General features: G+C 50.4%; 1 protein-coding gene across 1 annotated transcript; it reads left to right on the top strand.

Annotated features, from left to right (window-relative positions):
• The first annotated feature begins 3,592 nt into the window (after window positions 1-3,592).
• Window positions 3,593-4,252, top strand: LOC124662633. Its single transcript, XM_047200446.1, has 2 exons — window positions 3,593-3,948; window positions 4,030-4,252. Exons 1-2 carry the CDS (start codon window positions 3,593-3,595, stop codon window positions 4,250-4,252), a joined length of 579 nt encoding a protein of 192 aa, XP_047056402.1.
• Window positions 4,253-13,033: the final 8,781 nt, after the last annotated feature.

The following is a 13,033-nucleotide window of genomic DNA, read 5'->3' as shown; positions in this document are numbered from 1 at the left end:
AACCAAAAATCCAGTAACGAATTTTGCTAATGCAAATCAAACTAAGGAACCTAATCCTCTTAAAAATCCCAGGAAACTCCTTTCAGTCAAATATGCCCCAAGCGAAGTCGAGTACAGGGAGATGATATTTCATTATTTTAACAATCCAACAGAAATCGCGATCGAGCAATAGGCTATGATGCATGTGTTGTATATTGTACTAGTATAAGACAACATATGTTTGGAGGGTAAATACTGATGATGAAAATACAATCTGCATGACTTTCGTCAACGCAAATAAAAAAAGACGTACCGTGCATCTGATTTTCTGGGGACGAAGTATATCGCGTTGGATACCACCCAGTGGACGCCTTAATTTGCAGTAGTGGGTCGATCGGCTCCGTGAATCGACTGCCCCGATTAGTACTGTAACCAGTCACGCACCGTTAACCTGGAAGGTTGAAGTTCTTTCGATGGAGGGAGGCCAACATACACGGTTGCTCAGCCGATATAAGGGAATCAATTTCCTTCCGTGATCTAGGTCGAGGAAGGACTCGGTATAGATTTGATCTCGAACATCAACGAAACTGACCTAACAGAGCTCGAACCGGAGGCCAGATAGATTGATCAATCGGGTGAGTCAATTGGATTCAGATTGGGGCACCAGGTTTTGTTGACCTCATGCTCGGCTTAATTTACTTTCGTCAACATATCAAGAACCATGACGAGAACCATGACGAGATATTTTTGGTCATGTGTTTCAACATTAGCAGACTACCGAACCAGTACGTGAGGCCAGGAGCAGCGATCACAAAACCGATCTAGGGTTACGTTTTCCTTGTCGGCGACGTCGCTGGCCACTCCGTCTCTGGAGGACTGCCCTCGCCAGTTGGGGTTTTCATTTTTTGTTTATGTTATTTTTTTGGGATGGTGAGGTAGGCGGGTACATACGTAGAGCATCTCCAACAAGCGCGCTATATAGGCCGCGCTGCAAAAAAACCGCCGGTATGCAGCGCGTGGGAGGAAAACAGACGCTCCAGCAGGCGCGGTAAACGACGCGGCGCTGCAATTTTTTTGGACGCGCGGCGTTTTGCACAATCCGGAGCGCCATATGTGTCGCGTCGGCTACAACGCGCGGCAACGCTCTGGGCATGCGCAAAAAGCCGCCGCGGCGTAGATCCGCCTCGCCCGCGCCCCCTCCCGGCAGCGGCGGCCGCTCCGCCGCGCTGTGACGCCCGCGCCGCCGCCAGCGACGGGCAGTAGTCGGCGCTCGTCCTCCGCCGGAGAACTTGGTCATAGCACATATCAAAAGGTGACCGCCGCCTTGCGTATGTTGGCATATGGTATACCGGCGGATCTTATTGATGATCATTTGGCCATGGGAGAGAGCACTTCTATCTTGTGTGTGCAGCGTTTTGTCGTTGCAATTGTCAATGTCTTTGGCTCCACATACTTGAGAGCCCCCAATGCTCAAGACACGGCAAGGCTTTTGGAGATCAACGCCAACCGGGGGTTTCCCGGTATGCTTGGTTCCATTGATTGTATGCATTGGAGTTGGAAGAATTGTCCGGCAGCATGGCATGGACAATTCAAAGGGTACAAGAAGGATGCCACCATAGTCCTTGAAGCGGTGGCCGACCAAGAGACTTGGATATGGCATGCTTTTTTGGAATGCCCGGGTCTTACAATGACATCAATGTTCTTCAACGGTCACCAATAATGACAAGACTTGCAATGCGGGAAGGTCCATTGGTGGAGTTTGAAGCAAATGGCCACAAGTACAACTATGGCTACTTCCTCGCCGACGGCATATATCCAAGGTGGCAAACATTTGTGAAGTCGATTATTCAACCAAAAGGTAAGAAGCAAACCCAATTCCACAATGCACAAGCGGCGGCTAGGAAAGATGTAGAGAGAGCATTTGGGATTTTGCAAGCTTAATTTGCCATTGTTAGAGGACCGGCTAGATTTTGGGACCAAGAATGCCTTTAGTATATCATGACCGCGTGTGTCATCATGCATAACATGATTATAGAGGATGATCGCGGGAAAGATGTCGATCATACCCACTACAACTTGATGGGGGTTCCCGTGCAAGTGAGGAGGTCCGCACATAGGATTGCTCGATTCATTGCCTTATACCATGTCATTCGGTGCAACGACACACATGATGAGCTTCAAAAAGATCTCAGGGAAGAATGATGGAATTGGAATGGACAACAGTAGTTGCATACTTGTTGTATTTGTTTGAAAACTATGTGTTCTATTGTCTCAAAACTATGTTGTATTGTTGTATGTTGGACGTGTTGTATTTGGTTTGAACAATGTATTGTATTTGGATGGTACATTTTATTCGTGAATTTTATATGGTTGTTTGATCTTGTTCGATGCATAGTTGTGTTTGTTTTTGCGTCGCGCCGCGCTGTGCAAAATAGAGCCTCCGGCGGAGGTGCTTTTTTGCGCGCCAACGCTGCAAAATGGAGCATCCGGCGGGAAAAAAAATCGCTCCATCGTGTGCCAACGATTTACAGCGCGGCGGCAGCGTCGTATAGCGCGCCGAATTATAACGCGCCTGTTGGGATGCTCTTAAGCCAGAATAAGGTAGTTGCCATGAGTTTTTTTAAATTACCATCCTACCTAGATGTCTGTGAACTGTGATGTGTCGTTCCGCTTCGACTATAATTCTCCGTATTGATAGCTTCATGTTGCTATGTAGAGATATCGCTATGGTACCATTTTGTTGTACACCTAGCATGCCATGGAGTTAAGAAACGGTTGTGGCACCTTGCTTCCTAAATCAAGAATGTGATACACAAAGTACGACTACTAGCTAAATGTTCGTGCCCTGCAACGGCTCATGAAATGAACTAATTAATAGAGATGGTATTGCCTGATCATGGTTGATTATGAAATAATTATCAGTAAACTTTATCTCTCTTCGACCTTCTTTAGTGTCTCTCATCTTATCAAACAACGTATTGTATTTAGTTCATCAACCTCAGCCATCACAACCTCGCGCGCATTCTCTCGGCTACTGCCCCACGAGCCGTTGTAGACGCCTCCTCATCTACGTGTTCCTAGGGCACACATAGCCTCAACGTGTAGCTCTATGTGCGGCCACTTCGCCGCCGGCCCTCTCCTTTGGTCAACAAGTTTCTCGAAGGCCGACCCGCGTATTAGCTTTGTCGGGTAAATCATTGGCTACATCTAGATTTTTTTTATCAACCTCTTAAAGCTCGTAAATATGATCATCGAAAATTTTAAACCAACGGGATCACTGGTGCCGGGAGCCAAAAATCTCCAATCCCTTTCCCTCGTCTCTACGCGTGTCTCTCCCATTCACGCGGACGGTGTGACACAACTGCCCTTAAAATTGGATTGGCATCTTCGGAATGAAGACGCTCAAGTTCTTGCTCGCCCAACGAAAATAAAGTGTAACACCTAAAAAAGCTATTCTGCAGACACTTCCAATTAAAACCGGCCTTTATTTAGGCAAACACGTCACCGTATAAGTAGGGTCCTTGCATGGCCTCCCGTTGAACTCGGGGCAGCAACCTCTCACAAGCACGCCACACATCAATCGTCTGGAGGGCAGCAAAGCAAACAACGCAAAATGGCATCCTCCTACGCAGCCATCGGTGCCGTCCTCCCCTTGTTCTTGTTCTTGCTCGCCGTCGACGCGGCACTGGCCCCGTCTGGCTCCCCTGGCGCGGCGCCGTTGTCGACAGGGTTGCTGTCCATCGAGGACGCGTGCAAGCAGACCGCCGAGCTCCACGACCTCTGCATCGCGACCCTCTCCCCGGACCGGTCCTCCCTGACGGCGGACGCGGCGGGCCTGACCAGGGCGGCCATCCTGGCCGTCCAGAAGAACGCGTCGGAGACAGCCACGTACCTCTCGAGCATCGACGAGGACGACAACGTCAACAAGACGGCGCAGCTGCAGCAGTGCCTCGAGGACTGCGGGGAGCGGTAAGCGGCGCGCGTTCACAATCGATGGGTCGACCATGGATGCGCGCGTGATCAAGCATGCATGGCTGATGATGCGTGCAGGTACGAGGCGGCGGTGGAGCAGCTCACGGACGCGGCGATGGCGCTGGACATGGGGGCGTTCAACGAGTCGCAGGCGCTGGTGGCGGCGGGCCAGGCTGAGGTGAAGCTGTGCCAGAGGGGATGCCAGGCCGTGCCGGAACACCGGGACATCCTCATGGCGCGGAACACCGAGGTCGACCATCTCTGCATCATCGCCCTCGCCATCGCCAAGCTCATCCGCTGATGACCAGCCTCTGCACTACGTAGCATCGCCCTCGCTGTGGAATACGATGGCCATAGATCTCTTCGAGGCCATGGTTGCTAATGCACTAATTTGTTGACACGGTAGGAACTGGATAGTGGTTGTGATCTTTCTGTTAACTAGCTGTATTGACAGTCGTCGTGATTCAACTACGGGTACATGACCATGCTACCCAACTCCTAACAGATTAAGCCAACATTGATCAATCCGTCGGTAAACTCATTTTGCTCCGTTATTTTAAGAGTCTTTTGCTAGGAGGGAAGGGGAGCATACAAGAATATAGTGGATACTGCTCCCAACTTTCCTCTCCAGGCGATCTCAACTGGTCGAATTCCATTACCAGTATGATAACGAAAAAGCATCTAAATTTTGATAAATTTTAGACAACCTTCATGAAACGGAGGAAGTACAAGCAAACCAACCTATATGTGCAACAGGGAAAACAAAAGGTTTAGCTACACGCCGGCTAATGCTAGTCTTGGAAAGATTTCCAACGAGCAATGTATACATTACCGATTACAAATGGCACACAAAGGGCTGCTAGAAAGGCAGCGTTACCAAAAACCAGCTCACGAACCACATCAACATGGGAGCGTGATCAACACGAAACACGTTTTGTAAGCATTTGTTGCTCCCATCACTAGGCTTAAGCATCACCACCATCTCCATCATTCTTGTCATGTTGATGTTGACATCTTCTAGATGCAGAGCTAACGAAGTAGAGAAGAACTAGAACCCCTTGAGCTCTAGTTGCTAAATCAAGAAGAGCATCAACGCCTGCCTGAACAACATCTTGATCAGCAGGATCAAGTAAACCCGTCCAATATTTCATAAACAAATAGAGTGGAAGATTAGTTGCATAAGTGATTTGATTAATTTTCCTTCAAAACAAGCTCTATTCCGAAGCTCCCAAATTGTCGCCAGCAATTTAGAAATTTTGACGGGCCGAAAAAAACTATGCATATTTCATGGATAATGGTCTCATCATACGCATCCTAACCCGCGTTTGTCATATTTTGGGGAGGGGCAAATGGTGGCATGCTAAGAAAAAATTAGCGTTAATAGGACATGATGGATCCTTGGGATAGACCTGGTTGTTTCGGACGAAAGAGAGAACCTCTCTATGGCACCTTTTTAGCCGGGTTGAATGGGTCTGTGGAACACGCACTAGTAGAAAAAGGGGCAATAGGCCCGGTCCATTTGGGCCTTCAGTCCCGGTTCCCAAACCGGGACCAATTGGGCGGGACTAAAGGGGTACCCCTTTAGTCCCGGTTCAAAGTTGAACCGGGCCTAAAGGCCTCGACACGTGGTGCGGCCAGGGAGCTCGCGGTGGAAGGCCTTTGGTCCCGGTTCGTGGTATGAACCGGGCCTAGGTTTCTCTGCCGCGGCAGAGAATTGCTATTTCTCGCCGCGGCACAGGTTTAGGCTGTACCAGCGTTCTCTGCCGCGGCAGAGAAACAGGGCGTTTCTCTGCCGCGGCAGAGTTTCAGCAATGCATATATATCATTCAAGAAACCACAAAAAATCGTCATGAATATATATAGACATCGTCAACAGTACACGACATCGTCAACAGTACACGTAATGCATGCATATTTACAATACAACATCTCCTCGACGAATTTCCTCCGCCGTCACGATCCGCCGATAGTGCTCTCCACCTGGGGTAAGGGCCTCGGTAATAAAGAATCCCGCGATTTCCTCTTGAATTGCTTTTATTTGATCCTCCGTTATGAGAGTGTCCCGCAGGCGTGTCATCTATATTTAAAAAGGAAGATCAATATATGAATGGAACTCAATACAATAGATGGTACTAATTAAGATTAATTGTGAAATTTTGTTATCGTACACGAGTGTGGTGTATACGGGCATCCCCACCCTTGGGACAGGCCATGTCACGCATGAAGGTGCGGACGTAGTATCCACATAAGTTATTCCCTTGTTCCTGCCTCATACACTTTACGAAAAAATAGTTCGATCAAACTAATAATCAAGCATCGTATTGAAAGTAAATATCATATATAAAGTTTCACGGACATAGCTATATATATAGTACTACTTACGAGGGTAATCTTCAAATGTAAGCTCCGGTTTCCATTTACCCGGAACAGTATTGATGAACCGTTTTCAAGCCCTGCCCGGCAAAAAATAATGAGTAAATGAGTAATTGATTAGTTGATGATATCTTCGAATTAGAACAGATGAAGATGCCAATACGAAATTGATTGAAACTACCTCTGGAGGATGGCAGCCATGTCCGCTCATTCCGCATATTCTTTACGTTTCGAGTCCATGACTTTTACGACTCCAAGGGGAAGATCAATGATTAGGAGAATAAAGTGGAATCTGCACAAGCATAGCTCAATGATTACGAGAATAAAGTGGAAGGTGCACAAGCATAATGTATGTTATATATAACACTCACTTGAAGTTGTAGGGAAAGAATATATCCTCTTTGTCTGCTTGCTTCTCTAAAAACATTACGATGTTGTCCTCTGTGTCCTTGGCGAAGTTTCGAACCGTAACTTCATGAACTGTGTTTGGGTCTATGAACCCCAGCGGTAGGAGCTTGCCTCTTTTGTATTCCAGCTTCTTCATTCTGCATAATTAAATGTATAGCGTACACAAAGAATATAATGAGGATAATTGTTAGTGCAAATGAATGAGCTACAAACTTAATTACACAAATAAATCACTTACAGGCAGTAGCAACTTATGACAGCTTTGTCGAGGGCGTCTTGATTGAATAACTGAAATAGTTCTTCTAACTCAAGGTTTATCTCGTCTTCCCCCCGGAAGTAATGCTCATCTCTAAGATACACCGTGAGGTAGCCTTCACATCTTCGACGAGGCTTTCGGGTACCATTCATGCAACCTTCGCATCCGAGTCCCTAGACGCGCGAGCTCGCCGGGTTTGACGAGATCGGATCCGTATCTATACTTGTTTACCACTTGAGCCGTTGGATAGTAATCTTCGTACTCAAGCGATGCTCCCCGAGCTCTAGCCGCCTGTTCGATCATCGATGCCGTCTCGGATCATGATATGGCTCCACGATGAAGTGGGGTGCGGCCCGAATGTCCTGCTGTCCAAGTCGGGCGACTTTTTTGCTTCTTTGCTCGCTCTAGAGGACTGTCCAAGAGAGTGGTCATAATCAGCTCTCAGCTCAGGTCTCTTCATTCTCGTCTCGGCAAAGTGCTTCACTGTCTGCGGTGGAATAAACATCTTCTTCGGTGCAAGAAACGCCTTTTGCTCTTCGATCCGCTCATGTGGTAACAACTGCGGAGTCTCGTGCCCTCATTGGAGTTGATGATCTCTTCGGAGCTGTAGGAGGTGCCGCGGACCGCTTCCTCTTTTGCTTAAGTGGAGGCGGCGGAGTCTCCCCGACGAGGAGGAGGAGGCGGCGGAGTATTTTCACGCGGAGCGGAGCGGGTCATGGATAGGGGAATCATCATCGCGCAGAGGAGAATCATCACGCGGCGGAGACCGCACGGGTGGCGGAGGAGGCGGAGGTGGCCCGCTTGTTGGCTTCTCACCTGGAAACACAATGTTCTCCTTCCGCCATTGCACGGTGGTTCTACGGGCTTCTCCCAGTTCTTTGATTCCCCCATCTTCACCTGCAGGGTGCTCAAGCACCAACCCCTCATAATCTCTCAACACTTCATCCACCATCACAACAGCAAAGTCGTCTTGGACCGGACGGCAATGGTAAGACCTTGTAGGTAAGAGGATGCCGACCGCCGCCTTGAAGGATAGGTTGAAAACTTTAACATGCAGCTCGGAAGGACGGCTCTCGGTGAGATCATCCACTCGGGGGGGGGTAGCGAGGAGGCTCGACCACCCGGTCATCATCATCATCATTATCCACCTGGCTGAGAGGAAGCCACGCTGCTTTTCCGGTGTGGTTGAGATTGCGGCGGGGCGAGGGCATTGAGCAATGCGGGATCTACAGGCCCTGCCCGAGCCATCCGAGATGTAAGTACTTGGGTTACCATGGTTAATTGGGCTTTCATGGTGCTCATACCCTCCTCTAAGTTAGCCGGGCGGTCTGTTTCCCTTGCCTTCCTCCTCTCATGGCTTTTATCGGGAAATCTCTTCCTTTCCGCGGGAAAGTCATACTTCCACGGAACGGAGCCTTCGTGCCTCGTGTTCGTCCGGCGTGTTCTTTGTTCCCAAGGGCGCGTGTCGGCTCATCGTTCTCTCTTTCGGGCTGGAACAACCCCGCCTCCACGTCCCTATGTGCTCTTTCCAGGGCATCAATGGGAACCTTCGGATGAGCTTTCTTATAGATGCACTTCCCCGTTTCCGGATCCAACGTTCCCCCAATCCCGTAGAACCACTCCTTGCACCGTTCGATCCAACCGTGTGTCCCTAATCCGATCCCTTTATCTGGTCGGTTCCGCCTCAGCCTGCTGCCACTTAGGACGGTTAGCCTTGTATCCACCTGGACCCGGAACTTGGTGATATAGCTTCAACGCAGCATTTGCCTTATTTATTTCCGACCTTCTCTTAAATTCTTCCGACTCCGTGCTTGTACTTCACGAATTCTTCCCGAGTGATTTTTTACCTTCTCATTGTCCGGAGTCTTCTTTATCTTGATAAGGCGGCGCAATCTTTTCTTGTGGCTCTTGAATAGTTCGGCCATCTTCTTCTTGCCAAACTCGCGGAGGGCCTGCTCCATCTTGGCCTTTTCAGCGTCAACCCCTCTTCGGGTACTATGTTGAAATGTGACATGAGCTTGTTCATAATGCTGTTTTTGGCTACATCATCGATATAAAGACCTTGAGCTTCTTCCTCTGCGGACAGCACTAGTCCCTTCGGCTTGTGCCATTCTCGAACGGTGATCGGGACGTGGTCCCTAACAAGCACTCCGCATTGAGCTATAAATGCCTTTGCACCTTTCTCTGGAGCAATCGGTTTACCATCCTTTTCGATGTGGGTGATGTCGTGCCTAACACCGTCATCCAACAGAAGAAGTGCTCGATCCGGAGGGCTAAAAAAGAAATAATTCATAGTCAGTACAATTTAATTAGTTAATGCATCTATTCGATCAACAACGGCTTAATTAATTTATATACCTTGGTGATAACTACAGTTCGGGAGCCATTATGATGATCTTGTTCCTCACCGGCGCCACTAGGATCTTCTTCCTCAATATTCTCCGCTCCCTCACCGGAGTCATTCAAATAAGTTGCGGTGACATCGTCACCGCCATCATCCGGAATAACGTCGTCGTCGCGATCATCCGAGTACCGTTTGCTATGAGGTTCTCCATGAAATTTTCTTGAAATTCATCTCTGTCCATGCTTTCTACAACGCACCGCAAGCTATACATAGGAACCATCATATGATCAAATTAAGGATAATGCAGAAAACTGAAAATGGAGTTACATATGTAGTTCTTAACTAAGGATCGATAATATAGTGCTGAAAGCGAATAGTGCGATTACATGCATACATAGATCGGGTTCATGTTTATTTAACCCTAATACATATCAATCACTACTACAACCACTCAACCGCGCGGACCGGGTCCTAGAGGGCGCCGACCGGGTCCCGAGCCGCGGCTGGGTGTACCCCCAAAGCCACGGAACAACAACGGGAGCATAGCTAACATGAGATCCCCGCATAACGCTCCATCCGGTCCTATACATGTTGTCTAACGCGTACATGTAACGGCGAACGTGCTCGGTCCTCCGCTTCAATGCGGCCGAGCTACCTCCTCCGGCGGGGCCGGCTCCCTCCGAAACGACCGTGGCCCATAAGACCTCCACCAAAGAATATCCGGGTCGACAACGGGACCCGGATTCCGCACTAAGGTGCGCGACCCGGAAGCTAAGACCTCCCGAGTGCCACCCGGCGGAGCCCGGTCCCGAACCTCCCCCATCTGCTCCATCTCCTCTAGAAGAGTCGGACCACGCGCGCGGCGGGCTGTCGCGGCATCGTAGCTACGAAAACAAATCATATATATATGTACCAACGTTAACATAAAATAAAAAATAAATTCACTACTTAGTCGTGCGCCGGCACTACCGTTTGGGGGCGCCGGCACTACATACTTTATTTTGGGCCGGGGGCGCGGCGGCACTACATACTTACTAACTAACACTAACACTAACTAACTAATTTTTCACTAACACTAACACTAACTTTTTCACTAACACTAACACTAACTTTTTCACTAACACTAACACTAACAAACTAACTAATTTTTTATCTAACACTAACACTAACAAACTAATTTTGTAACTTTTTTTCTAATTAACAACTACACTAATTTAAATCAAACTAACTATTTCTAACTAATTTACTAACTATTTTTGTAACTAAACTAATTCAAACTATGTACTAATTTAAATCAAACTAACTATTTCAATTGTAACTAATTTACTAACTATTTTTGTAACTAATTTACTAACTATTTTTGTAACTAATTTAAATTAAATTATGTACTAATTTAGAAATGAATCTATTTTGTAACTAAACTAATTAATCTAACATATATAAAAACAAAAAAAAACTAATTAATCTAATACACTATGTCCAATTTGATAATTATAAGAAACAAAAAAAATAAAAAATTAAGGGTGGCCGGGGGGCTCTCACCTTGCCGGCGGCGGTGGAGGAGGGGCGCGGCGGTGGAGCGCGGGCGACGGTGGTGGAGCGCGGGCGGCGGCGGCGGTGGAGCGTGGGCGGCGGCGCGCGGAGACGGCCGGCACGCGCGCGGTCGTCGGGAGAGAGGAGAGAGGGGCGGCGCACGGCGGCGGCGGTGGCGGTGCGCGAGGCGGAGGGCGGCGGCGGTGGTGCGCGCGGCGGAGGCGGTGGCGATTCGCGGCGTGGCAGCCTGGCGGCGCTGTGGTGTCTCCTCCTCGCGCGATTGATTTGCGCGAGGAAGGAGACGAGCAGTTATAGTGCCCCCCCTTTGGTCCCGGTTGGTGTTACAAACCGGGACCAAAGGCCCCCCTTTGGACCCGGTTTGTAATACAAACCGGGACTAAAGGTCTTTTTTGCTGCGTTTTCGCTGCGCGCGCAAAAAAGACCTTTAGTCCCGGTTTGTAATACAAACCGGGTCCAAAGGCCACTTTTTTAAAAAAGTTTCATTCCCGCCTTATTTCAAATGAAAAAAAAAGCCACCGCACTGCGACACGTGTCCACCGCCGCTCGCGCCATGCATGTACTGGCCACCGCCGCCACCGCCACCGCCGTGTACTGGCCACCGTCACCGCCGTGTACTGGCCACCGTCACCGCCGTGTGCGGCCACCGCCACCGCCGTGTACCGGCCACCGCCACCGCCGGTGTACCGGCCACCACCGTCACCGCCATGTACGGCCACCGCCGCGCGTGCCACACGTGTCCCTTCCACGTGCCACGTGTCCCTCCGCCGTGCCACACGTGTCGCTTACCCGTCGACGCCGTCATGTACCGGCCACCGCCGCCACCGCCACCGCCGTGTGCGGCCACCGCCGCCACCGCCACCGCCGTGTACGGCCACCGCCACCACCGTCACCGCAGTGTGCCGGCCACCACCGTGCCACACGTGTCCACCGCCGCCGCCGCCATGTGCCGGCCACCGCCACCGCCGTGTGCGGCCACCGCCGCCACCGCCACCGTCGTGTACTCGTCCACCGTCACCGCCGTGTGCGGCCACCGCCGCCACCGCCACCGCCGTGTACTGGCCACCACCGTCACCGCCATGTACTGGCCACCGCCGCCGTGCCACACGTGTCCCTTCCCCATGCCACGTGTCCCTCCGCCGTGCCACACGTGTCGCTTACCCGTCGACGCCGTCGTGCGACGTGTAGCCACCGCTTCCACGTGCCTCGCCCAGCCGACGCCGGCGTGCGACGTGTGTAGCCGTGGCTTAAACGTGCCATGCCCCGCGTGCGCTATATAGAGCGACGAGTGCGGGCACAACCACACGTCGCCACCGCCTCCGCTCATTCATCTCCGGGATGCCTCCACGTCGTCGAGGGGCGTCCGGTTTCCGTGGCGTTCGAGTGCGTCCGAGCGGTAGGTTCACCGCCGAGATACGCGCCGGTGGCTTCCGCCTCACCCTCGGCACGTACAACACGCCGGAGCTGGCGGCGCGCGCTTACGATGCGGCGGCGTGGCGCTTTCGGCAGCCAGGGCGAGACATGAACTTCCCGGATGTTGAATCGCTAGAGGAGGCGGAGTTCCTCGCGCCGCCGCCGTGCCTCATCGACGACGAGGACCGTCGCCGGCACCGCCAGGTGCAGCGCAGGATCGCCATCGCCGAGCGCGACGAGCAGTTGATGCGCCAATGGAGGGCGCAGTTCCCCAACGATGCCGACAACACCGACGCGTTCTTTGCTAACCTTAGGGCACAACGCAGGTCCGACAGGCGCCACCGTCGGGCCGTCGCCGCCTTCGAGCTCGAGAACCCGAATACAACTTGGACCGAAAACGACCCTCGGTGGGAGGACATTTGGACGGAAACAACCTCCGACGACGAGTAGAGACTAGACTAGTAATTTATCTATTTTATTGTAATTTCAATAAAGTCGTTGTCGGTTCTATTAGTTTAAATTTAGTTTATAAAGTCGATGTCGGTTGGTTTTGTTCAATAAAGTGGTTGACACGAAATTTATTACGATTGAACTGAAATTAAAGTACAGAGCTCCTCGGAGAAAATTTTCCCGCCACATACATGGAATTAAAGTACAGAGCTCAGCCGCAAATTAATTAAGATACATCGCCGGATTCGACTCGTTCTAGTCATTCGGTCATACTCGTGCCTAGCCCT

This window comes from Lolium rigidum, chromosome 6 (assembly GCF_022539505.1).
Source record: "Lolium rigidum isolate FL_2022 chromosome 6, APGP_CSIRO_Lrig_0.1, whole genome shotgun sequence".
In the NCBI taxonomy this organism is placed as follows: domain Eukaryota; kingdom Viridiplantae; phylum Streptophyta; class Magnoliopsida; order Poales; family Poaceae; genus Lolium; species Lolium rigidum.
This window is presented reverse-complemented; position numbering and strand designations above follow the sequence as displayed.

Coding starts and splice junctions, on each gene's coding strand:
- LOC124662633 (XM_047200446.1), top strand. CDS start 3,593: ATGGCATCCTCCTACGCAGCCATCGGTGCCGTCCTCCCCTTGTTCTTG. Junction 3,949..4,029: donor CTCGAGGACTGCGGGGAGCG/GTAAGCGGCGCG, acceptor TGATGCGTGCAG/GTACGAGGCGGCGGTGGAGC.